This window comes from Myotis nattereri (genome assembly GCF_964212035.1).
Source record: "Myotis nattereri genome assembly, chromosome: 16".
Lineage (NCBI taxonomy): Eukaryota > Metazoa > Chordata > Mammalia > Chiroptera > Vespertilionidae > Myotis > Myotis nattereri.
In genome coordinates this window covers 16,873,149-16,900,868 of record NC_138091.1, presented here as the reverse complement: position 1 = coordinate 16,900,868, position 27,720 = coordinate 16,873,149, and the positions used below count along the sequence as shown (strand labels likewise).

Here is a 27,720-nt window from a genome sequence, read left to right as displayed (position 1 = left end):
CATTCTGTAAAACAACTGGCCTGCGTTCAAAAATATCAATGTCATGATAGACAAAGAAAGGCTTAGGAGCAGTTTTCAACAAAGGAGCCTAAAGACATACTTCTACATGTGATCCTAACTCAGAAGAAACAGTTGCCATACAGGATATTTTTGGGACAATGGGGGACATTTGAATATCTATATTAGATGATGGTATTGTATAGATCAGGGGTCCTCAAACTTTTTAAACAGGGGGCCAGTTCACTGTCCCTCAGACCGTTGGAGGGCCGGACTATAGTTTAAAAGAAAACTATGAACAAATTCCTATGCACACTGCACATATCTTATTTTGAAGTAAAAAAACAAAACAAAATGGGAACAAATACAATATTTGTATTTGCATGTGGCCCACGGGCCGTAGTTTGAGGACCCCTGGTATAGATATCAAATATTCAGAATTTGGTAGTTATATTGCAGTTAAAGAAGAGATGGCCAGCAAAGCATACACAATCCCTACCCTTATAGACCATGTAAAATTCCTTTCAATGATAGTAATCAGACTGGATCTCTAAAGGAAACTCAAAAAACTTTATTTTCCCTCATTGTAATGGTAGAACATTCTAGAAGAAAAGCGTAAGAAGGCAGAGAAAAAAAATCACACTGGCAGACTTCCTTTCAGTATTTTTCCTACACATTTCCCAAGTCACTTCCGATCAGCATCCAAAAAATACAAGTTAATTTTAATTTTGGCCGCAAACCAAGAACAAAAAAGGATAAGTGTATTGAATTAATTTTTCAAGCCAAAGTTAAAGGTTCTGAGGATGACCCGCTGTCTCCAAGGGACAATCCTGTATTTTTCCACGAGCAGGTGTGAGCACAGGCCAGGCCTCGGTGGGTAAGGACTTTCCCTCTCCTCAGCAAGGCTTCCTGCTTTACACATTTTTGCTCTTTACAAATTAAAATGCTGCATTCACTTGATAACACGTGGAGTAGAACAAAGATTATGATGAAAAACAACAGAGCCTCACCCCTTCCCATCCTGTTCCACCCACCGGATCCCTGCAGCCTAGAAGCAACCTCTTTCACAGTTTCTGTTTGTTTTTTTAATAATATGTTTTTATTGATTTCAGAGAGGAAGGGGGAGGGCTAGAGAGATAGAAACATCAACGATGAGAGAGAATTATTGATGGGCTGCCTCCTGCACACCCCAGGCTGGGGATCGAGCCCGCAACCTGGGTGCAACCTGGGCATGTGCCCTGGCCAGGAATCGAACCGTGACTTCCTGGTTCATAGGTTGACGCTCAACCACTGAGCCACACCGGCCGGGCAACAGTTTCTGTTTTTTGTTCTCCTGAAAGTTATTTCCAAAATCCTAGCTAAAAGACTCAGACTTCTATTTCTTTATATGTCAGCTTTAGTGAACATTGACTTTCCAGTATAAAGCAGGAGGCATTTAACTCGCACTGCCTCTTCCTCTCCTCTCCCCAAGGATGACTAATGATTTAAGTAGTTTTGTTTTTATGGTAATTATTTCGGTTATATAAGCAGGCCTCCATTGTTCCGTGTAGTTTTGTCAGTGTCTCTGGGGAGGGAGGCCAGCTTATAACGCCTCTTTTTCTCCACATTTCCACCTGCAGCCTTTTCGCAGCCTCACATTGACAAAGATTTTGAGTAGTTACAGTCTTTTCTGCAACCACAACCAAGTCTTCAGGATTCTTCTACGGGCGATTCTAAAAGTTGAGCCCACTGAGCAGTACTTGATTGTGATGGCGACGTGAGTATTGGTCAAACTCAGGCAAAACACTGGGCTGGCTTCCACCACTTCTCTATACACTCAATTCCACCATCCAGGAGAACGTTTCGAGCATTAAGGTCATTAATTGATACTATGTTATGTCATATAAACTGTACTGTAATTTATTAGTTTTTTAATATATATTTTTATTGATTTCAGAGAAGAAGGGAGAGGGAGAGAGAAACCTCAATGATGAGAGAGAGCCATCCATGGGCTACCTCCTACAACGCCCCCTACTGGGGATTGAGTCTGAAACCCGGGCATGTACCCTGACCTGGAATCAAAGCGTGACCTCCTGGTCCCATGCATGGGTCAACGCTCAACCACTGAGCCACACCTGCCAGGCATTTATTTTATTTTACTTTATTTTATTTTATTTTATTTTATTTTTGTTAATCCTCACCTGAGGATATTTTCCATTGATTTTTTAGAGTGAAAGGGAGGGGAGAGAGAGGGAGAGAAACATTGATGTGAGAGAGACACACTGGTTGCCTCCAGCATGGCCCTGAATGGGGCCAGGGATCACGCCTGCAACTGAGGTACATGCCCTTGACCAGAATCTAATCCGAGTCTGCCAGCCAACGCTCTATCCACTGAGCCAATCCGGCTGGGCAGAATTTTTTTTTTTTTTTTAGAAATTTTAAACATCTTCCCTCTTTTCTTTTTTTTAAAATATGTTTTTATTGATTTCAGAGAGGAAGGGAGAGGGAGAGAGGGTTAGAAACATCAATGATGAGAGAGAACCATCGATCGGCTGTCTCCTGCACACCCCCAACTGGGGACTGAGCCCACAACCTGGGCATGTGCCCCGGACCAGAATCGAACCTGGGACCCTTCAGTCTGCAGGCCGATGCTCTATCCACTGAGCCAAGCCAACTCGGGTGTTCCCTCTATGCTTGATGTTCTAAAACTTTGTAAGGAAGAATCTAGAAGTAGATGATTTTTTTATTCCTTATCTGGAGCACGCCTCGTGCCGATTTATTTTGGTCTTTCTTTGCATGCTGCTGATTCTCCTCATAGGCATGGTGGTCATTGGTAATATTTAATAAAGAATTACCTAGCTATCCTGGATTTCCTCTGCTGGTGTGTAAATCATACTCTTTTTCCTCTAAGTTTCTCTCTGGTGGGAATTCTGCCTAGAAATTCTTTGTGGGTCAGTTAGGACGTCAAATGGAAGGCTTCAAAATTCGATAGGAAGGGCGGATGGTCAGCGGTCAGACTGTGGGTCATCCCGAATGCTAGAATGGAAACGTTCATTCTGGATCACCAACGTTAATATAGAAGCTTAACTTCCCTCAGATAATGGATTTAATTTCTTTCGAGACAAGATGTCTGACACTTGGCCTGAGGGAAAATGCCTTCTGGGTGAGGAAAGGCGATGAGCCCTCAGTGGAGGCTGCTGGCCCATCTCGCAGGCTTTCAACTCCAAGTTCAGCCCTACCTCTCCCACTTCCTTTGCCTGCTGACCAAGGGTATTGCCCGTCCTTGGCAACCGAAATGACCAGGCTTGGCTGGCACAAGCCCCTCCATCTTTGCTTTCTTTCTCTTTTTTTTTTTTTCTTCTCTACTTTTATTTCAGTGGGATCTAGGAAGAGTTAGAGACAAAGGTGTGTGCCTGGCCTGGAATCAGGAACCTTGTTTTATTCTTTAAAAAAAAATTTTTTTATTCCTCACCTGAAGAGTGAGATATTTTTTAGAGAGAGTAGAAGGGAGGGGGAGGGGGAAAGAGAAACATGGGTGTAACAGAGACATATCAATTGGTTGCCTCCCACAAGCAACAAAGGAGGGGCGGGGGCGGGGAATCCAACTTGCAACCCAGGTACGGGCTCCCGACCAGAATCGAACCCATGACCCTCCAGTACACAGGCTGATGCTCTAACCACTGAGCATGCTGGCCAGGGCTATTTTTCCTACGCATTCGGTACCCAGAGTGAGAGAGGCCCGTGGCAATGGCTCGTTCATAAAGCTCGGTAAGTGTGAAGAGTTATTTACCGAGTATCAGGGTCATGTTGCAAACATAGGACTTGCATGTGTATCTCAGAGCTCTGGCTTCAAGGCCCCTGGCCTTGGAGCTGAGGAGAGAGCTGGTCAACTGAGGAAGGAAACTGAATTACTTTAAGAAAGCACAGGTGTTGGCCTAACCGGTTTGGCTCAGGGGATAGAGCGTCGGCCTGCGGACTGAAGGGTCCCAGGTTCGAGTCCGGTTAAGGGCATGTACCTTGGTTGCGGACACATCCCCAGTAGGGGGTGTGCAGGAGGCAGCTGATGGATGTTTCTCTCTCATCGATGTTTCTGACTCTCTATCCCTCTCCCTTCCTCTCTGTGAAAAATCAATAAAATACATAAAAAATAAATAAAAAAAAGAAGGCACACGTGTCGCCTAGCCAGTACGGCTCAGTGGCTGAGCACTGACCTATGAACCAGGTCACAGTTCGATTCCCAGTCAGGGCACATGCCCGGGGTTGCAGGCTCAGCCACCAGTGTGGGGTGTGTAGGAGACACCCAATCGATGATCCTATCTCACTGTTGATGTTTCTATCGCTCTCTCCCTCTCCCTTCCTCTCTAAGATAAAAAAATAAAAATAAAACAATCACAGTTGTGTGGGTCAGATTTTTTCACCTGGATCTTTTTAGTCGCCTGAAGGAAGGGAGTTAATGGCAGGCACAGACCCCCGTGATTGAAAAAACCAGGACCTTCCTCCACCCTAGGTCTGAGGACAAGAGCTAGCCTCCCTCCAGCCTGCGTACAAACTCCCTTTGTTGTGCTTCAGCTCTTCACCTGGCTCAGACAAGAGTCTCTGCCGGAGTCCATTTATTGTCTTCACTAGCTGAGTATAGACAGCGACCTTCAAAAGTTAGTAACCTTGAAGCCCTAGCAAAGGTCAGGGCTGTGTCCCACCCAGTTAACCTAGATAATGGTAGCTGAAGCAACCTCCCTGCCTTTAATCATGTAAATAGCCTAAGGGTCATGCTATGACAGGGGTGGGCAAACTTTTTGACTCAAGAGCCACAATGGGTTCTTAAACTGGACCGGCCAGGAACAAAAGCATGGATGGAGTGTTTGTGTGAACTAATATAAATTCAAAGTAAACATCATTACATAAAAGGGTACGTCAAACTGGCCGGATCCGGCCCTCAGGCCCTAGTTTTCCCACGGCTGTTTATGACCTAGTCTGTGTGTCATTGAAACCTCCTTACCCTAGGGCGACCCCAGACCAAATAAAAGGTTGGAGCGGATGGGGGGAAGTCTCTCTCCTTGAGTTAGACTTGCCCCGCCTGGTCCCCCAATATTGCAAAATTATCTCGTGTCTTTTTCTCTCATTTGTGTGCGGCCCCTCTTTCAGATACCGAACCCTACTCCGCACAGAACGTGGGGGAAACTAACTCAGCAGTCTCCAGTACCAATTTGCATCTCCCTCTTCTTTCCTTGATTTTGCTCGCTCTTGCTCACTGACATTAGAAAACTCCTTTCAACTCCATCATCCCTTCCGTCATATCATTTGGGATGCAGCCAAATCACCCTAACCAAAGTCTGGTAAATGGGACCACGGCCCCTTCCCGTGCTCCCACTCCCCTCCCACCGTGGGAGCTACAGTGGAGGCCATCAGCCAGCGGACTGTGAGGCCTTGGGAGGCCGGCCAGCTCCTCTCACACAGCCCACCCCCTCCCCCCTGCCTTGTTTTGCTCTGTTTCCTGTACTCTGTTAGAAAACCCTGTGCTGGGAAAGTCTGGGGGTGGGGGAACAATGGGCCAGTGCGGCTGGCCCACAGGCCAGATGGAACTTAGCGGTTCGACTTCACCAGTGACAGCCTGTGTGGCGGTGAACTTACCCGATTGGCCGCCACTGGTGCCCATGTAAGTGCTAATAAATCCATGTCCTTCACAGCCAGTTCTCCGGGTCATTTATGTGGAATCCACGACCAATACGGTGAGGTTTCCTGGGACCTCAGTCCTTCCATAACACTGTATCTATTAAGCACAGAATAATGACAAAGAGGCCCTTCCATCAAGGGAAAAAGAGGAGTCACAAGTTTGAAGTAAAAGTAAATTTAAATCAGTGCCATTGAGTTATATAGCTCCAGAAAATGACCAGAATTCCTTCTGGGATTTTCACCAAAATCTCCGGTGCGTCTTCTTTCCCCCTATGTTAAACGTCAACGCACTAAAATCCATTTGTCCATTCATTCATTCATTTATTCATTTAAGAAATATTACTGAGCTCTCTCCACCATCTTGGAGTCTGTGGAGGCCTTCTGGGAATAGGACTAATAGAATATGCCTGGAAAGCTATGGTTCAAGGCCATTTCTGCTGGCTTTATTATTATTTTTTAAATATATTGTTATTGATTTCAGAGAGGAAGGAAGAGGGAGAGAGAGAGAGAAAGAAACATCCATGATGAAAGAGAATCATGGTGGATCAGCTGCCTCCTGCAAGTCCCCCACTGGGGATCGAACCCACAACCCTGGCATGTGCCCTTGACCGGAATTGAACCTGGGACCTTTCAGTTCGCAGGACGACGCTTTATCCACTGACCAAACCGGCTAGGGCTCTGCTGGCTTTAAGTGGGGTCTCTGGAACCAGAGGGAGCACACAGTTCTTAAAATTGAATGTGCTTATTGTCAACAGGAACCTGAATTCTATCTAGGCAAGAGATATGCTTATATGTACAAGGGAAAGAACAACACAGTGACTCCAGGTGGCAAACTGAACAAAACCTGGGGAAAGGTAACTCGTGTTCGTGGAAACAGTGGCATGGTTCATGCCGAATTCCAAAGCAACCCTCCTGCGAAGGCCATGGACACAGAGTCCATGTAGTGCTGTACCCCTCAAGGATTTAAACTTATTGAAAAGTAAATAAATAATTGGCTACATACTCACACAATCCCAATTTCTAGGGATAGATTTGTAAAAAAAAAAAAAAAGAGAGAGAGATTCATTGAATGCTTGACACTGCACTAGTCATGGAGTATAAACAGAGGACAAGACATATGTAATCCCTGTCCCCTTGGATCTTTCTGTTCAATCAACCAACAATGTTTATTAAACATCTATTATGTCCAAGGCACTGCAGTAGGTTGAAAACTGAAACCTACACTCACACAACTTATATCTATAGAAACACGACTATTCCATTCTCTTCATGGGCATAACTATTATTGCAAGACTTTTACATTTAAGATGAATGTTGAAAATTAATGTTATTGTTTATTCCAGGAACTTCCTGAATAGACAGCATCAACTGACAGTTTGCACTGTTAGACTGAATCCCTCACCTCAAAAATCTTCATTTTTTGGTGTTCATCTTAATGATTACACTATCACTCTGAAGCAGCCCCAAACAACCCTTTGAAGACCCCCCAGCCTTTTCATATGCCCAGATCTTTGCAAATCTCCAGCCTGCATTACCTGTAAAACAGTCAGACTGTTAAGGGATAAGTAATAAACTTTGTCTTGTCAATGGGTTGTTCTAGTGCTACTCAGAGAGCCAACATTTGACAAGGTTCTGGGGCTATCGTAATGAATAACGTCATAAAATTTACATTCTAGAGACAGACAATGAGCACACAAACCAATAAATATGTAATTTTATATTTTACAATGTGGATGGATAGATAGTAGTCAAATCGATCATTATAAATTGTGATAAGTAAGAAAGAAAGGGCACCAGAATAGAGAATGAGGGAGTTAAGATCCTAATTAGAAAAGATGATCTGAAAAATTCTCAAAAGTGGCTTCAGCCAGGGGTGGAGGTGGTCTGATTGCTCAGGTTCCTGAGACCCTGAAGCAGGAAAGCAGTTCAGCAGGTTCCAGAACAGAAAGGGAACCAGCAAGAGAGGAGTGTAGGGGGGAGAGGGCAGGACTGAGCAGGGGCACCGGGCACGAGGCTTCCACATTATGCAGAACCACTGCTTACCCTATGGTTTAATCAGCTCTCTTGCACCGGAATTGTTTGTTTGTTGTTTGTTTGTTTGTTTGTTTCAGAGAGGGAGGGAAAGGGAGAGAGGGATAGAAACATCAATGGCGAGAGAGAATCATTGATTGGCTGCCTCCTGCATGTCCCCTACTGGGGATCAAGCCCACAACTGGGGCATGTGCCCTGACCGGGAATCGAACCGTGACCTCCTGGTTCCTAGGTAAGCACTCAACCACCGAGCCATACCAGCTGGGCCAGTGTTTTTAATACTTCTCAGTGCAAATGTGCAGAAGTGAACAGTACAGGTTAAATGAACTTGTGAGGGCCTTACTGATCACAACAGTGTTTCCATGGCAAAAAGGGTCCAGCTCTTACTAAATCCCTTTACGGAGCTCTTGTGCTCCACGTCGAGCTCCGGCGAGCCCTGTTACTAGCTCGTGGCCCTTGTGTTTCCGGATGTGCCGTTGGAGAACACCTACTGGGGGTGGGGGTGGTGGGGGTGGTGAGGAGGGATCTGGCATCTTTAGAGAAGTTCGCTCAACCTAGTTGCAGGACACCAATTGATTTATTGGAAGAAGTGAAAACAGGACCCATGTTAATGATGTTCTCAGGCTCTTTCCTTGTTACTTGCAGGAAAATACTTTAGGTGCCGCTGATACAATCCCAATGTGCTTTGGTCCTCACCATGTTGACTGAGGGAATTGAAAGGGTTCACCGGAGAACACAAGGCTTGAGTCTTACAAAAATCTAACAAATGTCAAAGGGAAACTCATTCTGGAAGCCTGAACCTGTAAAAACATGTTCCCCTTGAGCGAATATCTTACAGGAACTTCTGAGACCACAACTCTTGCACCGACCAGATACGTGCTCAGCAGAAGCCGCCAGCAGCCCAGTCCAGATACTGCGTCAACAGAAGCCGCCTGCAGCACGGCCCCATACAAATGTCAGCTGAAGCCTGCAGCTTTTCCCGGGCCCATAAAAAGCTTTCTCCTCTCCCACCAGGCTCCTTTCTCAGAAGCCGCCTGACTCAGCCCACCTGCATCCAGGTGCCTTGAATAAATATCATTTTGATTACACTGAGCCTTGAGTCGGTTCTGTGCAACCCTGGCCCAACCCAGAACCTTTGAGGAATAAAAATGTAACTGGACAATCAATGGGTTCGGGCTGCTGTCACTACTTGAGCCAATTCAGCAGAGACAGGGTTGAACCTGTATGAGCGTTTACCCCAATACTACCGGTAGTGTGGGAGAGCAGCAGGTCATCCACGAAAATCTGCTCTTCCCCCCACCCCCCACCATAAGCCAGCTGCTTATATTGGGTAGAAGGACGAAGATTTCCTGGGGAAGTGGGCAAAAGAAAGTGCCAAATGGGCAGTTTTACAGGTAATGCGGGCTGGAGATTTGCAAAGGCCTGGGCATATGCAAAGGCTGGGGGTCTTCAAAGGGCTGGCAGCTCTGGTTTCTGCAACAAAGTTGTTCATCTTTCCATGAAAATAGGCAGCTCCTGGGTGGGGAGGGAATGGGGAGGATGGGCCGCATTTCCAGGTGAGCTCCCAGGTTCCACGTGCAACTCCCAGCCAGGTTAGAATGTGCCGTCTTTAATCAGAACAAAACAATCACGGCTAACAGAGCATGACTAATATTTCTTACCATGATAGCTGGTCCCCAATATTCTATTTCTGCCCCGTCAATAAGACCAGCCACACACTGCCTGGTCACCTCGGTCTGGGAGCCCTAAATGAACCATCCGCTTGGGCAGGAGTTGCAGGGGTCTCGGCATGGCCATCCGGACAGGGACCTGGGTGGAGTTTCTGCTCATTTCAGCCTCCACTCCCTCTGGCCATCCGCCTGGAGAGCCATTGGCTACACTACACACTCACACAAACATCACCCCTGCTTTTACACGCCCGGCCCGGGCTGTGTGTGTGTGCCTCTTCCCGGGGACTTGCTCTATGGGCTCTGAGTTGAATCACCCAGAGTCCAGCTTCCTGTCCTCCTCCCGGCCCTGGGCGGTTTCTCTTGCCCCTCCTTCTGCAGCCCGGCACCCCCACCCCCAATCCCAGAGGTCCAGGATTGGAGGGGTCAGTGAAGCAGTCACTTCTCCCTATAACATTTCTAGGGAGGCAAGCAGCCCTGTAATCCCTCGGATTGGAGCCGAGATGTCCTTCGTTTCTACCACTCATTTACGGCCTTTGAAGTCTATCGTTGGGCTCGACAGGCCTTCCAGCTGGGTGATCAGGAATGTAAACAAGGCTGCGGTAACTAAAGAAAAAAATGCCACTTTAAAACCTTCAGCGGCTGAAGTTGCCCCTGCCAGATATTCCCCTCCTCTTTCCCAGCCTTCATCAAAGTTATCGAAAGCAAATGAAAAAAATCTTGTGCCTTCTCTATAAAAATCGGGTATTTGGATTATGAGTATGGTCTTTATGTGATATGTGTGTGTCTGTGTATGATATGTGGTGTGTTTTCTGCCTCTAGATGGCATAACTAGGGTGTTCCTCACCTGAGGACATTTTCATTGATATTTGGAGAGGAGAAAAGAGAGAAACATCATTGATTGATCAGTTGCATGCCTCAACTGGGGCTGGGGATCAAACCCCCAACCTAAGTATGTGTCCTTACTGGGAATCAAACCCATGACCTTTGGGATGACTCTACTACTAACAGGGCCACACTGGCCAGGGGTAGGGTATAATATTTTATTGGCCTAAAGAGATTAAATATGTATTTAAATTAAGCAGGACCCTGAAGTCTGGGCAAAACAATTGATATTAGAACCGGTTTAAACCATAGCTGGTTTGGCTCAGTGGATAGAGCGTCAGCCTGCGGACTGAAGGGTCCCGGGTTTGATTCTGGTCAAGGGCACATGCCCAGGTTGCGGGCTCGGTCCCCAGTGCGGGTGTGTGGGAGGCAGCCGATCAATGGTTCTCACTCATCATTGATGTTTCTATCTCTCCCTCCCTCCCTCCCTCTCTGAAATCAATAAAAATATATTAAAAAACTGGTTTAAGTTTGATTGATGTATTTTAGAGTTATTACCATAAAATATGTGTTTTACCTGGATTTACAAGAAGTTTATGTTACGATCTTTTGGTTAAGTTTGTTTGACAACCTTCCCAAAGTTTAAATTTTAAGAGACTTTTTTTTTTTTAACCGAGAAATTGAAACCAGTTCATTGGTCCTCACCATGTTGACTGAGGGAATAATAATGTAACTGGACAATCAATGGGTGTGGGCTGCCTGTGTTGTAATGTACCCCGCGAATCACACAAGGACGCCTCAAGAAGTCGAATTAAAGAGTCACATTTATTGCAATCCGGACTACGAGGGGGCCTTTCGCTCTCCCAAATCTCGCAGTGCCCTCCCCAGCCCCAACATCAGATTTATATAGACAAAGAGCACAGAGGTATTGATTACATCCCAGGGTTTGAATGAGGACCCTGGTTTGCACAAAGCAGTTACAGAAGCGAGATTGAGCCAATTAGTTATCTACAAAGATTAATTATAGCTTTGGGTCTTCGGACCACTGAGTTGACAGGGACACATTATCTGGAACCCTCGGGTCTTGGGATAATTGTGCTGTCCTGGTTCCCGGGTACAGAGGAATGTGCTTTCTAAAACCAGTAAGATCACCATCAATGGGATATTCACTTTACAATCAATAAGGCATTCAATCTAATGGGATGATTTATGTAATTCAGAAAATCAAAATAACTTTTCTATTGTTAAGCCAAACAGCAGGGTTAGAGTTAAACTACAGTTTCTACCTGAGATGATTGCTACCATACTTCACCTGTCACAAAGATTACTTGGGGAAGTAGGCAAAAAAGGATAAGAATGGGTATGCAAAATGGACAGTTTACAGGCAATGCGGGCTGCAGGTCTGCAAATGCCTGGGAGTACTAAAAGGCTGGCGCCTCAGGTTTCTGCAACAAGGTTGTTAATCTTTCCATGACAATAGGCAGCTCCCGGGTGTAGAGGATGTAGAGCTCCCAGGTCCCTGTTGAGCTTCCAGGTCCCAAGCGCCACTCCCAGCCTGGTTAGAATGTGCAGAACAAAACAATCACGGTTAACAGAGCATGATTAATGTTTCTTACAGTTATAGCTGGCCCCCAATATTCTATTTCTGCCCCTAACAAAGTGACTTTGAGTTATTCCAATAGACCCCTGGAACGCCTCAAGGATTTGTTCTCTCTCCTTATAAAAGAAGTTTTTGAACTAATTAGGCCTATTTTGATATGCTTGAAATTGGAAGCATTTGGAAAGTCTACATGGGAAGATTTGCCAAATAAAATAATAGCTATGTTCTATTTGAATACATACATTTTAATTAAACTATTCCATTATATACATATATTTTTATTCAAATGGATGTTCTAGACATTTCAGCCTGCCTTAGCAAGGAACTTGCAAAGATTCAGAGCCAAGTTCAAACAGGGAGCTCTCAGGGGTAGAGGTGTCCTGTCAGTGCACTGGGTAAGCTGCTTCAGAAGTGAGATCTTAGACTATACCCCCTTACTCTAATTTGAATTAAGTATAATAAACAAAGGGGCTTCAGATACCGTCATCCAGGGAAGCCCCTGGGGACTCTGTAAAGTTGGTCCCTCCTTCTATCACCTGGTTCTTACCTCTCCTCAGACCTGTAGTTACTATAATTTTCCTCCTCATTTTTAGGCCATGCCTTTTTAACCTCCTTGTCAAAACCTTCTAGCCAAATTTGTCACCTCTAGGATACAACAATTCCATATCAAGAGGATGATGCTTCCGGGACTCTGGCCCATCCCTACTTTGGAAGAATCAGCTGACAGCCTCTCAGTTCCAGTCCCAAAGCCCATCCCCTGGTCTCCCTTACATCAGGCGGGGAGAGACACCTTTGGCCTACGCAGGCAGTGACTACGGCCTTTGTCAGCAGGAAGCAGTTACTAAAGACAAAGCCTCCTTTCCCATCACCCCTAAAAGATTTCAGGGATGGGCGTCTCTGAGGGTGGAATGAGACAGGATAGTAAGAAGCTAGGAAAATTCTTTGGCAAGTTGAATGGGGAAACAGACGGATAGCTGAACAAATAGGCCGAGCAATTTACAGCCACGTACAGGTCACCGCCCCAGAGATCACAGGTAGGCCTCAGCTGTATTTCAGCTCCAGGCCCAGAAAAGCAGCAAAACCAGGTGAGCCATGCCAGGACCTCGGCCCTCTTGCTGACTCATCAGTAGAGACCATGACCTTGAAAGGGCACACCTGGAAAACTGATGAACAATCTGCTGAACCCCTCTCCTGAGACCTCCCCTAAGATTCAGGCCAGCGAGAGATAAAAATCCCTCAAGACAAAGGACCCAACCCTCCCCCTCCCCGCCTTTCCCTCCTCCCTCCCCCCCCCCCCCCCCAGGCCTGTGGGTCCTAAACTCTAATGGTCCCCAGGAGACTTGCAACCAGGAAGCCAAGGGCAGCAGCAGCAGCAGCTGGTCCGGGGCTCACCCCCTGACCCTGTCTCCAAGCCCCCCTTTTCTCTGACTTCCCAGTGAGCTAAAGCAGCCCCGCCCCGCTCACTTCTCTCTAGAACCTTCTCAGAGAACCGAAGCAGCTCAGCCTAAGGCTCTCTGGTTGCCTCGTGTATGCTAAGCCTGTCCTTGCTACCCTCATCACCACCTGACCGTGTGTGGTTAAATCTTTCCTGCAGGAAGTCAAGAGCCCGCACAGTACTGGCCGGCCCTAGGCAGCCCCGCTCCGGCCAGGCCCCCGGTCCGGGGACGGGCAGGGCAGGTGTCTGGTAGCATGACCACCCTCGCCCGGACCTGGGTGGCGTTTCTGCTCATTTCTGCCTTCATTCACTCCCTCTGCCCTCGGCCTGGAGAGCCATGGGCTGCGCACTCACAAACCTCGCCCTGCTTCTGGGCGCCCGGGCGGAGCGCGCCTGTTCGCAGGGAATCGCTCCGTGCCGAGCAGAGCGCAGTCCGCTCCCCAGCAGCCCGAGGCAACCACACAAACAGTGTCCGGCTTCCTGTCCTCATCCCCGCCCTCCCGCCTGGTTTCCCTTGCCCCTCCCTCTCCCCAGCCCGATCCTCCCGCCGGCTCCCCCTCCCCCGATCCCTCGGGTCCCGGGATGGGGGGGCGGTGAGGCAGGAACAGCCCCCGCCCCCATGGCTGCCCGTCGGAGCCTGAGGCAGAGGGGGCGCACGGGGGAGCCGGGCACCGCCCTGCTGGCCCCGCTCATGCTGGGCCTGGGCCTGGCGCTGGCCTGCCTTGGCCTCCTGCTGGCCGTGGTCAGCCTGGGGGGCCGGGCATCGTCATCTGCTCAGGTGAGGCCCCGCTGCACACCCCTCCCGGGGCGATGAGGAGCAAAATCTACGGAGCAGTTTATGAGGCTGCGTGGGCTGAGGACAAGGGGCCAGGGCGATGGGTGGAGGGCGAGCTGTCAGGTGGAGGAGGACAGGGTGACCCTACCTCCTTCCCAGCAGGAGCCTGCCCAGGGGGAGCTGGTAGCAGAAGAGGACCAGGACCCTCTGGTGAGTGGCTGTGGGTGCTGATGGCAGGCTGCTGGGCATGGGAAGTGTGTGTGAGCTGAGGGTGCAGGGAGTGCCCTGGCTGTGTCGCCGTTCGTAGGTCTGTGGGCAGAGAGGGTGACAGCTGTGTGGTGCTGGGTTTGTGTCAGCGGAGTGAATGTGCGATTGGCTGACGGTGAAGTGGGAGTGTGAGATACGGTGGAGGAGGGATGCTGGTTGTCTGTGTAGGGTGCTTACCCACCGTGTATTCGGACTGAGTGTGGGCATGTGTGCCATGGGCCCGTCGCTTGCAGGGTCTGCACTTGGTTGTGGGGTTGGGGAAGTGTGGCTGGTCTCTGAGAGGCGTGAGGGCTGAGACCTGACCCCAGAAACTTGCCTTCCCTTGGCCTCAGCCACTGTTGGCTGAGAGCTCCGTCCCCTCCCTAAGACTCCTGTGCCCGTCTGTGCCTCTCCGAACGGCCTCTGTCGATCTCAGTTTATTTCTCTGGGAATCCCTGGCAAGGCTCTGAGTCAGCCCTGCCCTCACTTCCCCCAGGAACTGAGTCCCCAGTCGGAGGAGGGCCAGGACCCTGTGCCTTTCCGGAATCAGCTGGTTCGGCCTCGCCGAAGTGGTGAGCATCTCTTTATCCCAACCTTAGTGGCTTCTGAATTCATTATTGTTTTTGTTCGTCATAACAGCTGTATGAGTGGGCAGAGCAAAAACCATTATCCTCTTTATGAATGGAGACACGGAGACACGGAGAATAAAGGGGGAGAAGGGTCAGAGTCATGATGTAGAGACAGTGGGGAAGTCAGAAGCCTAGGCCCCAGCAAGCAAACACTTATGAATGGGATAACCATGTGACCGTATATCCAGGTTTGCGGGGGACTGTCCTGGCTTACACCTGTTATCTCAGTGTGATTAATAATAGCACCCTTTCTGCTCTCAGAAGCATCCAATTTGGATGATAAATTATATAGTCGCTCTACTTATGTAGGAAGATAAGGCATGAGGTTCTGAGGCCAGAAATCTGGACAAAAATGAGGATGCCAGGGTTCTTAGAAGGGACTGGGGCTGGGGGAGTCGCTTCTGGCCCCCAGATATGTGGGGGCTGCTTTGCCCATCTGTCTTTCCTTGATTCTCAGCATCTAAAGGCCGGAAAACACGGGCTCGCAGAGTGGTTGCAGCCCACTATGAAGGTGGGTGACGGGTGAGCCATGCCCGGGGAGGAGGGGTGAGGGGCAGGGCAGGTGGCACCAACCCTGCCTGTGTTTTACAGTTCACCCACAGCCTGGACAGGATGGAGCACAAGCAGGTAAGATGCTATCTCCACCTCTGTGCTTTTCCGACCCCCACAGCGCTGGCCTCCTGGAAAAGGGGCCCCTCAAAACTTTGACCACCCCCATCCCTGCCTTCAGCCTCAGAACCCCAGAAGCCAGTTTGGGAAAGTCCTCAGGGTTCGGTTCTCTCAGCTCCCAGACTTGGACTTTCTCTGGGATCCAGGCACGGGACCCCAGGAAGACTCCTTCCGCTCCCAGAACCCAGGCAGATTCTCCCACCAAACCACCAGCCCACCTTCTCACTCTTCTTCACCTTTGAGTTTTTCCTGTCCTTCCCCTCCATATCTTCATGCGCGGATCATTTTTCTCAAAATGCTTCTAGTTTCTGTTCTTCTTCTCTCTTTTGGTTGCTTTCAGAGAGGAAGGGAGAGGAAGAGAGAAATAGAAACATCATTGATGAGAGAGAATCATTGATTGGCTGCCTCCTGCAAGCCCCACACTGGGGACCGAGCCTGCAACCCAGGCATGTGCCCTGACTGGGAATCGAACTGTGACCTGGATCATAGTCAACACTCAACCACTGAGCCACACTGGCCGGGCACTGTTCTTTTTTTCCAGCCCTACCGTACCCCCTACCTCAGCACCTTGACATTGGAATCTCAAACCCAGTCTACATCTTTCCCCATTCCAAACTCTCCTACCCCCTCCTCTGTCCCACCTGTGTTGCCAAGCTAAGCGCCCCCCCCCAACCCCTGCCCCAAACCTCATCTTCATTATTCCATTGTTCTCTGCCTGGCTTCCAGGCTTTCATGGTCTCAACCTCCTTTCCCTGCACATCCTTATGAATTCTCCACACGTGTTGGGCTGACTCTGCTTCCCCACCAATGTTCCTCTTCTGGACTTTGCGCATATTGTTCCCTGACTTGGAATGCCCTTCCATGTGACAGGCCAGGAGGCAAGACACAAGGGTGAGTTGGTCTAGAGAGGTTGGCAGCTGAGGTGGAGAGCAGTAAGCATGTGGCTTGAAGATATGGCTTGCTTGTTGGTTGGCTGTGTAGGATAGGGGAAAGGGAGGAATCGGAAATGACTTCTAGATTTTTAAGTTGGGCATCTTTGGGAAGAATGATGCCATTTGCTAACATGGGGATAACCAGGGAAGAAATAGGTTGGGAGGCATGCATATTAATAATTAAATTTGAAATCTAATACTAAACAAGCAGATAGATAATAATAAAAAGTGAGTTCCACAAATAGATGGCTGGACGTAGTAGACAAACTCGGGCTAGGCCAGGGTTAATAAAGCCAGGAGTCATTGCCATGTGGATGGTATTTAAAGCTACAGGACTGGATGAGACACCAGTGGAAAAAAGAGCCCCATGAGTGAGGCCCTTGGACACCGAGAAGTGGAGCAAAGGAGGAGAACCAGCAGAGTCTGAGAAGCGGCCAGAGAGAGGAAGAAAGCCCGGGAGGGTAGTGTCATGGAACCTGAGATAAGACACAGTTTCGCCCTGGCCAGTTTGGGTCAGTGGATAGAGCGTTGGCCTGTGGACCGAAGAGTCCTGGGTTCGATTCTGGTCAAGGGCACGTACCTCGGTTGCAGGCTCTTCCCTGACCCCAGTCCCTGGTCAGGGTGCATCCAGGAGGCAACCAGTTGATGTGTTTCTCTCACATTAATGTTTCTGTCTTTCCCTCTCTCTTCCACACTCTCTCTAAAAATCAATGGAAAAAATATCCTCGGGTGAGGATTAAAAAATAATAATAATGAAAAAAAAATGCTCTTCAAACTTAAAAAAAAAGACACTGTCTCAAGAAGGATGTGGCTGTCTGTGTTGAAGGCAGCTGAGAGGTCACATGAGATGAGAACAGAGAAATGACTGCGGGTTTGCTGATATAAAAAGTCAGCTGGTGACCTTGACCAGCGCAGTTCTGTGGCATAGTTAGGATGGAAGCCAGCATGTACTGGGTTAAGAAAAAATCTGAAGTAGGAATTGGAGACAGCGACAACCCTTTCCAGAAGTTTCTCTGTAACAGGAGCAGAGAAATGGGCCAGTAGGTGGAGGGGGATGTGGCTGAAGGAAAAGTCCCTTCCTTTCAGTGGTAAGGAATACTACATGACTCTTAGTTACAGATAGTCTGATCATTTTATAGATGGAGGCCGCTTAACTTGTCTGAGGCCATGACGATAGTAAGTGGTGGAGCTGGGATTTGGGCCCAGCCAGAGTGTGCTTGTGTGCTGGACATGGTGCATGTGGGCAAGGAAGGCTGGAAACGGAGTCACTCGGGAAGAAGAGGCTGAGATCACTCTCTGTGAGATGCGGCCGGGGCCAGACTGGAAGGGAGATGGGACAGAGCTATTTAAGTGGCAGAGTTGCTAGCAACTGGTGATGATGGGGGAATAAAGTTGAAGGAGAGGGAGACATGTACCTGGTGGGAGGTAGAACCATGAGCCAAACGTGGAATAAAGACAGTAGAGCAAGTTTGGAGTTGGGGTGCCCAGCCAGTGTGGCTCAGGGGTTGAGTGTCAACTCATGAACCAGGAACTCAGGTTCGGTTCGATTCCGATCAGGGCACATGCCTGGGCTGTGGGCTCGATCCCCAGTAGCGGGCGTGCAAGAGGCAGCCTACCAATGATTCTCTCTCATCATTGATGTTTCTATCTCTCTCTCCCTCTCCCTTCCTCTCTGAAATCAATAAAAACATTTTTTACAACCCAGGCATGTGCCCTTAACCAGAATTGAACCCCGGACCCTTCAGTCCTCAGGCCGACGCTCTATCCACTGAGCCAAACCAGCATGGGCAATACAAACATTTTTTTTTTTTAAAGTTTGGGGTGGCAGGCCAAGCTCAGTTTGGTTAAGATGAGTTTGGGGTGCCTGGGGCAGGATGAGAAGGGGCAGGGCTGGAGACCCAGATCCGAGTCTGTACAATAAAGGCCACAGTAACCCATAGGTGAGGATGAAAATGCCCAGAGAGCATTACATTTTCCTTGAGACAGTAATAAGGATGGGGCGCTGGAGCTAGCAGAGGATGAGGGGTTGAGGAAGGCAGCTGCTGAGGCTGCAGAGATCAGCCATTGAGGCCCAGGAGACTGGCCTGTGGACCCAAACAAAGAGCTGCCGCCCGTGTTTATCTCCTTCCCTCTATCTTCCCACCAGTGTTTGCTGGGCGCCCCCTCAGAGCAGGCCAAGGTCCTGGTGCAAGGACACAGTGGTGAATAGGACCGTTGTCCCTGCTTTTTTAGGGAAGTCGGACTCCAAACTGTCACATATATAAATAAACCAGATGAGCCCTAACCGTAGGCTCAGTGGAAAGAGCGTGGGCCCTCGGACTGAAGGGTCCGGGGTTCGATTCCGGTCAAGGGCATGTACTTTGGTTGTGGGCTAGATCCCCAGTAGGAGGCGTGTAGGAGGCAGCCGATCAATGACTCTCATCGATGTTTCTATCGCTCTATCCCTCTCCCTTCCTCTCTCTAAAAAACAAATAAAAATTAAAATAAAATAAGCCAGATGATTTCCCATGTTGGCAACTGCTATGAAAGAAACAGAGTCACCGAAACCGGTTTGGCTCAGTGGATAGAGCGTCGGCCTGCGGACTGAAAGGTCCCAGGTTCGATTCCGGTCAAGGGCATGTACCTGGGTTGCGGGCACATCCCCAGTAGGAGATGTGCAGGAGGCAGCTGATCGATGTTTCTCTCTCATCGATGTTTCTAGCTCTCTATCTCTCTCCCTTCCTCTCTGTAAAAAAAAAAATCAATAAAAAATATATTAAAAAAAAAGAAAAAAAAGAAACAGGGTGATGTGGTGAAGAGATTAACGGAGGCAGGGCCGAGTCTGGCTGTTTTAACGTGGGTGGCCTGGGAAGGCCTCTCAGATGGGTTGAGACCTGACCGGCAGAAGATGCGGGCAGGGCAGGGTTCTGAGAGGAGGGAAGGACGGCACAAAGCCCTGCAGGGACAAGGAACTTGGTTCTCAGCAGGAACAGAAAGAAGGCAGAGTGGGTGGAGTCTTGTGAATGGGCGGTGCGTGTGAGATTAGATTGGAGAGGGAGGTGGCGGCGCTGTGGAGAGCCTGGGAAGCCACTTGAGGTCCTGTTCTATCACTTTATTATTTATCTTCTTTGCAATTTTCTATTATCCTAGCTCTAGATTAAAAAAAAAAAAGTTTTTGTTAATCCTCACTCAAGGATATTTTTTCCATTGCTTTTCAGGGAGAGTGGAAGGGAGGGTGGGAGGGGAAGAAGAAGGGAGAAAGAGAGAGAGAGAGATCCCCTTGAGAGAGACACATCAACTGGTTGCTTCCTGCACCTGCCTGACCAGGGCAGGGAGTGAACCTGCAACCCAGGTATGTGCCCTTGACCAGGAATCGAACCCTGGGCTGTGCACCGACTGATGCTCTAACCACTGATCCACACCAGTCAGGGCTAGTTTTTTTTTTTTTGTAATGGCTTTATTGAGATAAAGGTGTTCTCACATACCATACCATTCACCCATTTAAAGTATATAATGAAATGGTTTTGAGTATATTTACACAGCTCTACAACCATCACTACAGTAATTTTAGAACATTTTCATTTCCTCAAAAAGAAAACCTGTACCTTTTAGCCATGATCCCCTATTTCTCTGATCCCACAGGCTGCCAGTGCTAAGCAAACACTAATCTACTTTCTGTCTCTCCATATTTGTATATTTGGACATTTCATAGAAATCATATACTATGTTGTTCTTTATGACTGAAAGCATTTAGCATAATGTTTTCATAGTTCGTAGCATTTCTTTTTAAGGCTGAATAATATCCCATTGTATGGATATATACAGTTTTCCTTATCGATGCATCCGTTGATGAATAGTGGGGTACCATTTTTTAAAAAATTTTAATAATCCAAATAATGTGTGATTCAAGTAATGTATGTGCATACATCCTCAGAGTAACAGAGGTGAACACTACAGACTCCAAACATAAAGGCCCCCAGGCTTCGCCCTCAGCCCTGCTCTTCTCCCCACAAGTGGCTGGTGACACCCTGCTGTGTATGGTTCTGGTGACCTCGGTCAGGTTTCCTCACGTAACTTCCCATGGCACGATGGGGGCCATCTGTCATCTTCTGGGTCAGGTGGGCCCTCAGGGTTCACCAGCTCCGAGGGTGCCTGGGGACCGCGCGAGTCCCGTGCGGGGACCTGCCCCTCTCTTTGACCGTCTGCGTTCAGGTGTGGACGGGACGGTGAGCGGCTGGGAGGAGGCCAAGATCAACAGCTCCAACCCGCTGCGCTATGACGGCCGGAGCGGGGCGTTCACAGTCACCCGGGCTGGGCTCTACTACCTGTACTGCCAGGTAAGCCCGCCTGGCTCCGCGGGTGAAGCAGGAACTGAGGACGAAGGGTTGGGTGGGGAGGGGGGAGGGGGACCTAAAGGCGGGGTGGGGCAGTTTGGGGGGGGGGGACATCTGGGTCTCCAAGGAAATGTGAAATGGAGACGAGGGCAAGCGAGGCCTGGACTCCGCCACCCCCTCCCCGCCCCCAGGTGCACTTCGACGAGGGAAAGGCTGTCTACCTGAAGCTGGACCTGCTCGTGGACGACACGCTGGCCCTGCGATGCCTGGAAGAGTTCTCTGCCACTGCGAGTTCCCACGGGTCTCAGCTCCGTCTCTGCCAGGTGTCTGGGCTGTTGCCCCTGCGGCCTGGGTCCTCCCTACGGATCCGAACCCTCCCCTGGGCCCATCTCAAGGCTGCCCCTTTCCTTACCTACTTTGGACTCTTCCAAGTTCACTGAGGGGCCCTGGTCTCGCAGTGGTTTTCCCAGGCTGCTGGCTCCCCACAACAACTCTCTGAGCACCCCAGTCCCCTCGGCCCCACCCCAAGCTGCTCCTCCCCTCAGACTTGCCTCTCCCTGGGTACGTTGCCAGGGCTTGTTCACGTGTTTTCCATGCAACATAAATATTCCCATTCGTCTCTGAAGAGCCCCCCCCACCACCTCTGGTTCTCCACCCCGCTAGCGCCCAAACCCCTGATCTTCGACACCCCCATTTATCTCCTGGCTCCCCACCCCGGCTGCCACCCCCCGGTACACTGTTTACTATACTCTGGGTGAGGATGGGTCCCCAATACCCCGCTCAGGCACTAGGAGAAGCTGGTCCCAGAGAGACTGGGATGAGGCCAAGAGTCCCCCCGATGTGAGGGCTAAGGGGCCAAGACAAGTTCCTCCCCTGAAAGTTCCCTGTGGATTTTTAAAACAGATATTATTTTTATTATTATTGTGACAAAATGTTGATAAGTAGAAATTAAAGAGAATAAGTCATGGTTGCTCTCTTTATTGGGTGTGTGGGGGCCTCCTCAGGGGAACTGCAAGCCCTGAGAAGGGGGTCTGGGGAGTGGGGTGCAGGACTCCAGGTCCGCACGCAGGCTTGCCAGTGGGGGCCCACAGGCCTCCGGCCCCCGAGGTGTGAGCAGAGCGTGGAAGGGCAAAGTGCCAGGAAACAGAATCAACCCTCTGCCCAAGGTCCAGCAGAAGTGGCCTCATTTACCTAGGAGGCGGGCTTGCTCCCGCGGGGAATCCCTGGCGGGCGGAACAGGGGCCCTTCCTCTTGGCAGCCTCGGGGCATGGGCAGGTGCTGGCACAGGGCCCCGGCTCGATGTGGGGTGGGAGCGGGCCTCAAGGAGGCTTCAGGGTCGGTCAGCAGGACCCTGGGGCCCAGGAACATGGGAACCTCGGCCCCGGGACCCCGGGGAGGAACCCTACCATGGTGGGGTGCTTGGGGCCGTCTCTTCTCGCTTCACCCAGAGCCTTATGTAAGAGCTTTTCTCGGGAAACAGGAAATCGTGTTTGCCAAGTTCAGCACAGAGAGTCGTGCCGGCCTGATTCCAGCACACCCGGCCTGGCCTTAACCCCGGAGCCCGGCCGGTTTCTTGCTTCAGAGACCCTGGATCTCCGCGCTGGCCTCTCCCCTCCCTTCTTGCCTTCAGTCAGTCCTAGCAAACTCCCCCAGAGATGGCTCCTCGGCCTGAGCCAGAGGGTCTTCCACCCTCATCCCTTGACCCTCCACACTGCCCAGCTTGTCCCTTCATCCCTGCTCCTGGCACCATGCCCCACCGCCAGCCAACCTTCCCTCCCCCACTGCTGGGGCCGCCCCAGGTTCCTGTGCTTTGGCCGCTCCTCCTGGGCGCCTCCTGGGTGCCACCGCAGCCCTGGGCTTCCTCGAGGGACGGGCACCACGTTCTCCGGAGGCTGCAGGGTGGGGGTCTCAGCAACACTGGCCCCACAGCAGCGTGCCAGCAGCACCCAGTGCCCCAGCTTGCTTTCCTCCTCCCGCCTTTTTATTCTCAAGTTCCTTTTTATTTCTCCCTTGCGTAACGCCCTTCTCCCTTCTGCACCACTGCCTGCACCTCCTTGCCACCCACTCCTGAAGCCACCGCTGTTGGCAGGGTCCCCAGCTCATGCCAGCCTCATCTCCTTCCTTTCTAGCCCCCAAAGGGCCCCCGGGAGACATGGGGGGCCGGGGCCGAGAGCCGGCACTCTCAGTTGCCCTCTGGTTGAGTTGGGGGGCGGCTTTGGGGGCTGTGGCTTGTGCCATGGCTCTGCTGATCCAACAAACAGAGCTGCAAATCCTACGAAGAGAGGTGACCCAGCTGCAGAGGGCTGGAGGGCCCTCTGGAAAGGGGGAAGGGTCCCCATGGCTGAGCCTCCAGGAGCAGGTGAGTGAGGGGAGGAGGGTGGCGGGCGAGAGGGCTGGGTGGCAGGGTCGTCTCTGGCACTCTGGGTCCCAGCCTCCGGGTCTGCAATGTCTCCAGTGGGTACATGAGAGGGTCCCGGGTTTGGAGGTCAAGAGAGCAGCCATTCCAGTAAAGGAAATTGTTAAAGATTAATGCTTCTTGTACCTACCAGATCCTGGAGGACAGCCAGCACCAAGCCTCAGGCTGCTGGGGAAAGGTGCCCGAGAGATGTGGGCACTCCTGGGCAGGGGAGGGCAGGGGAGGAAGGCTGTCTGGGACCCTTGCATCTTGGCCTAACCCTGACCCTCTTCCCACGAGCAGAGCCCTGACAGCCCGGGAGCCCTGGAGAACGGGGAGAGGTCCCGGAGAAAGAGAGCAGTGCTCGTCCATAAGCAGAAGAGTGAGGCCTTCGGGGTGCCGCGGGGTGGGAGGTGACTGAGCGGCATGAAGACTCGGAGGTGGTCACCCCAAGTCGGGGTGAGGGTGGAGGGCCGACAGCAGGGCAAGTGGGGTAGGTGGGCATTGCTGAGATCTCCTCCTCCTTTCCTCAGGGAAGCACTCGGTTCTGCACCTTGTTCCCCTTAACATGACCTCCAAGGGTGAGCACTACTTTAAATGGCTTTTGGGGAGAGGCGAGACCTGGGAGCTCTGGGGCTGGTACCCGGCCTGAGAGGATCGTAGAGGTGAACAGTAAGGACGCGCAGAAACCCTGACTGCCGCTCCCCTCCCCTCCAGCGGACTCTGATGTGACCGAGTTGATGTGGCAGCCGGCTCTCACGCGTGGGAGAGGTCTGGAGGCCCAAGGATACGTTGTTCGAGTCTGGGATGCTGGAGTGTATCTGCTCTATAGCCAGGTAACCCCAAACGAACGTTGAGCCCCACATGGGGGCCTGGAAGCCTGTTCTTCCGGAGCCTGATGCTCCAATACCGGGGGGCTCTCAACCCTCTTCACACCAAACTTAGGAGGCCCTCCTTCATTCCCTGGCGGGGCCCTGAGGCCTCTCGGAACTGAGCCATCCCACCCCGCCTTTCTCAGCGTCTCCCCCCTTCCCCGCCAGGTCCTGTTTCATGATGTGACGTTCACCATGGGCCAAGTGGTGTCTCGGGAGGGCCAGGGAAAGCAGGAGACCCTCTTCCGCTGTATACGAAGCATGCCCTCCAACCCAGACTGGGCCTACAATAGCTGCTACAGCGCAGGTAACAGCTCTGTGGGCAGTGGGGACAGGGAGCTGAGAAGAGCAGGGCCGATCTGCCTGGGGGCAGTGGTGGGAGGGCAATGACGGGGGGTTGTGCATGTAGAGGTGGACCTAAGCATCGAAGGAGAGAATACCGCCATCCTCACAGGAAGTAGAAAAAGGTTGGGCTGGGGGAGGGCAAAACGTCAGAGCCTCTGCCCAGCTGTCCTCACTGAGCACCTGCTTCCCCTCTGTTCTCAGGTGTCTTCCATCTACACCACGGGGACATTCTGAGCGTCACAGTCCCCCGCGCAAGGGCCAAGCTTAGCCTCTCTCCACACGGAACCTTCCTGGGGTTCGTGAAACTGTGATTGTTAGAGAAGGTGGTCCTGGGCTTGGAGGACCAGCGCGGGTCGGGTACAGACGGGAGAAGCCAGAAGCTGACTAGACAAAGGACAGGGAACGCGAAGGAACAGAGGTTTCTTCTGGGTTTAACTGGAACCCTCAGTTGGACAACTCATGGCTCTCTGTTCCTCCCTTTTCCCTTTCCACTCCAACCCCTAGACTGTGATTTCAGGAATATAAAGGAGGGAGAGTATCTTGCTTTTGTCTCTGATCTAGCCCCGGATTCTTGGGGCTGTGGAGGGCGAGGAGAGAATGCCAGGCATTGTCTCCCTGCGCCGGGCCCTGGAATGCTTCCAGGACGGCACCGCCACCTAGCGGCGGCCCGGGAGAACCGCCTGCCGGCGGGAGTGCACAAAGCCGCCCCGCGCGAGGACACTCCCGGCTCCTGCGCCGCACCTTCCTCGAGGCGTCCATCCTGTCCCTTCGCCGCACCCTCACTTCCCTCCATCCACTGCGCCTTGGCTTCCATCACGAGAGGACTATTTATTACGGGACTCGGCAGGGGATGCCCGACGACGACGACGGTCCCCGTGCAGCCACGTTCCTCTTTGGGTCCCAGGTTTTGCCTTTCATGCTCGGCATCCCCCGGCGGGGCAGGCCGCTCCAAGCCCCTCTGGGCTGAGACGGGTCGCCGGGGAGCCTTGGATGAATCCATCGCACGTCTTGATGCTGGTCTTGCCTCACGCCTGAGCTCTTTGTTCTACTCAAAGTTAATAAAAGAGAATAAGTGATACCTCGGACCCATTCCCCCACCGCCTTCCCTCAGCCCCGACTCGGGACCTCCTGCCTCCAGCACTCCCCTGGCGCCCCCACGACACGAAAGGGCTCGGCCCGGGCGCTCCAGGTTGAAAGGACCGTCCCCGGCGGCGGTCGGGGCGCGCAGGCGCAACAGGGAGCGGTGGGGCGCGCGCAGCCTGGTCAGCGGGCGCGCGGAGGCGTGGGCTCGGGGGCGGGCCCGGCCCGTGGCGGCTACGTCCGTGGGGGGCGGGGCTAGGCGCGCGAGAGCCGCGCCGGCGCTGTTCGTCGTGTGACGTAGTAATCGTGCGCCGCCACCGCCGGTGGGCCTGGGGCTCGCGGGAGGGGAACCAGGCGGAGGAGGGGCAGGCGGTGGAGGTGGAAGCTGAAGCAGAGCGAGAGGCGGCCGCGGCGGGGCGGCGCGCGGCCCAGAGCCGTTGGGAGCCTGAATTGAGGCGGCGGCGCCTGAGGACAGCAGGAGTGGCGGGGCCGCCGCCGTCACCGGAGAGATGAGCCGGGAAGCCTGAGGCCGGAGACGCCCGCCCTCGGGCCCGTCAGTCCGGCTTCACCGCTCCCGGTGAGGACGCCCCTGCCCTTCCCCCCCAGCCCTGCCCGGCCCTTCCTGGACCTCGCTCCCACCTCACCCGGGCGCAGGGGGCCCTGGAAGGGGTTTCTCCAGGCCCCCGCGCTCCGAGAGTCCGAGCCTGTAGGACGGTGCCGCCGCTGGGACGCGTTCTGGTCCCCGGGGACCGCGGAGAGGGGGCTGGGCCAGCCTGGCAGGCACGGCTCCGTTTTTCCCCGGCGCCCGGATTCAGGTGCTTCGGCAGCCCCTGGCCCTCCTTCGGCTGCCTGTGCCATGCTTCCCTTGGCATCAGCTCTACCACCTGCACCACAGCTCCGGCCTCCCGTTCCCTCCCGAGGCGGTCTGAGCATGCTCCCGCTCCCCCACTTCTTCCCTCTCTAGACCACCGTTTCCTTTTGGAAGTTGCGTTCTCATGTACCATGTCAGTGTTCCCCGGCTGAGCCATATCCTTCAATACCACTCCTGGTGGCATTAAAACAGCGAAATAGAGCCTGAAAATTTTGGGTTTGACCAAATAAGATCCCTAAGGCCTTCTGCTTTAGCCATTCTCCTTTGCCTCTGTCTGGGTAGGGGAGAGATGATGGCACAGTTGGTAGAGGGTCCCTTGTGGACCATGTTAACCAGGAAGATCTGAAGTTAGTTTTGTCCCCGTCCCCCCCTCTCCCCCCCCCCGCCCACTTCCCGTTTTGCATTTCTTTGAATCCTAGTTTATTTGCACCTGATTCCAGAACAGGCATGTTGAGGAAGAAAGGCAGGATCCGGGGTACAGGTACAGAATGTTTAGATTCTGACACTCCTTTGTTTTACAGGCTATTGGAAGATGAAAGAGACCATACAAGGGACCGGGTCTTGGGGGCCTGAGCCTTCAGGACCTGGCATAGCTCCAGCTTACTCAAGCCCTAGGCGAGAGCGTCTTCGTTGGCCCCCACCCCCCAAACCTCGACTCAAATCAGGTGGCGGGTTTGGGCCAGATCCTGGGTCAGGGAACACAGTGCCAGCCAGACGCCTCCCTGTCCCTCGGCCTTCTTTTGATGCCTCAGCTAGTGAAGAGGAAGAAGAGGAGGAGGAGGAGGAAGATGAGGAAGACGAAGTGGCAGCTTGGAGGCTGCCCCCCAGATGGGGTCAGCTGGGAGCCATCCAGCGCCCTCGCCCTCCCCGCCCTACTCATCGAAAAACCTGCTCACAGCGCCGTCGTAGAGCTATGAGAGCCTTCCAGATGCTGCTCTACTCAAAAAGCACCTCGCTGACATTCCACTGGAAGATTTGGGGGCGCCACCGGGGCCGGCGGCGGAGCCTTGCACACCCCAAGAACCATCTTTCACCCCAGGAAGGGGGTGCGACACCACAGGTGCCATCCCCCTGCTGTCGTTTTGACTCCCCCAGGGGGCCACCTCCCCCTCGGCTGGGTCTGCTAGGTGCTCTCATGGCTGAGGATGGGGTGAGAGGGTCTCCACCAGTGCCCTCTGGGCCCCCCATGGAGGAAGATGGATTAAGGTGGACTCCAAAGTCTCCTCTGGACCCTAACTCGGGTAAGGTGGGCATAGGGTGGAGGAAGGGTTGGGGTGGGCTAAGATTCTAGAGAACCAGGAGCCTCTTGCTGTGATGAAAACGGCCTAAGGAAAGTAGGGTGGCAGAGTGAGGGCGAGGGTAGTGGTGGTGGTGTCCAGAATAGCTGTG

General features: G+C 51.9%; 3 protein-coding genes and 1 long non-coding RNA gene across 4 annotated transcripts in view; 3 read left to right on the top strand and 1 right to left on the bottom strand.

The window, feature by feature from the left end:
* Positions 1–10,976: 10,976 nt before the first annotated feature.
* Positions 10,977–27,720, bottom strand: part of LOC308532305 — a 26,655-nt gene continuing 9,911 nt past the window's right edge. The window contains exons 2-3 of the long non-coding RNA XR_013996971.1: positions 15,760–15,856; positions 10,977–11,724 (exon numbers count right to left, since the gene is read on the bottom strand). This is a non-coding gene — a long non-coding RNA (uncharacterized lncRNA). The remainder of the gene's footprint in view (positions 11,725–15,759; positions 15,857–27,720) is intronic.
* Positions 13,771–21,735, top strand: TNFSF12 (TNF superfamily member 12). Its single transcript, XM_081109676.1, has 7 exons — positions 13,771–13,982; positions 14,142–14,189; positions 14,722–14,797; positions 15,312–15,365; positions 15,446–15,481; positions 20,647–20,771; positions 20,960–21,735. Exons 1-7 carry the CDS (start codon positions 13,824–13,826, stop codon positions 21,206–21,208), a joined length of 747 nt encoding a protein of 248 aa, XP_080965802.1. The 5' UTR covers positions 13,771–13,823; the 3' UTR covers positions 21,209–21,735.
* Positions 22,627–25,457, top strand: LOC308532302 (tumor necrosis factor ligand superfamily member 13-like). The gene is made up of 6 exons (XM_081109685.1): positions 22,627–23,127; positions 23,467–23,545; positions 23,697–23,744; positions 23,881–23,999; positions 24,204–24,342; positions 24,582–25,457. The coding sequence occupies exons 1-6, from the start codon at positions 22,870–22,872 to the stop codon at positions 24,689–24,691; spliced, it is 753 nt and encodes a 250-aa protein (XP_080965811.1). The 5' UTR covers positions 22,627–22,869; the 3' UTR covers positions 24,692–25,457.
* The window catches only part of SENP3 (SUMO specific peptidase 3), a 10,114-nt gene continuing 8,146 nt past the window's right edge, over positions 25,753–27,720 (top strand). The window contains exons 1-2 of the mRNA XM_081109663.1: positions 25,753–26,037; positions 26,853–27,572. Of these exons, the coding sequence (XP_080965789.1) occupies positions 26,864–27,572 (709 nt within the window). The 5' untranslated portion in view covers positions 25,753–26,037; positions 26,853–26,863. The remainder of the gene's footprint in view (positions 26,038–26,852; positions 27,573–27,720) is intronic.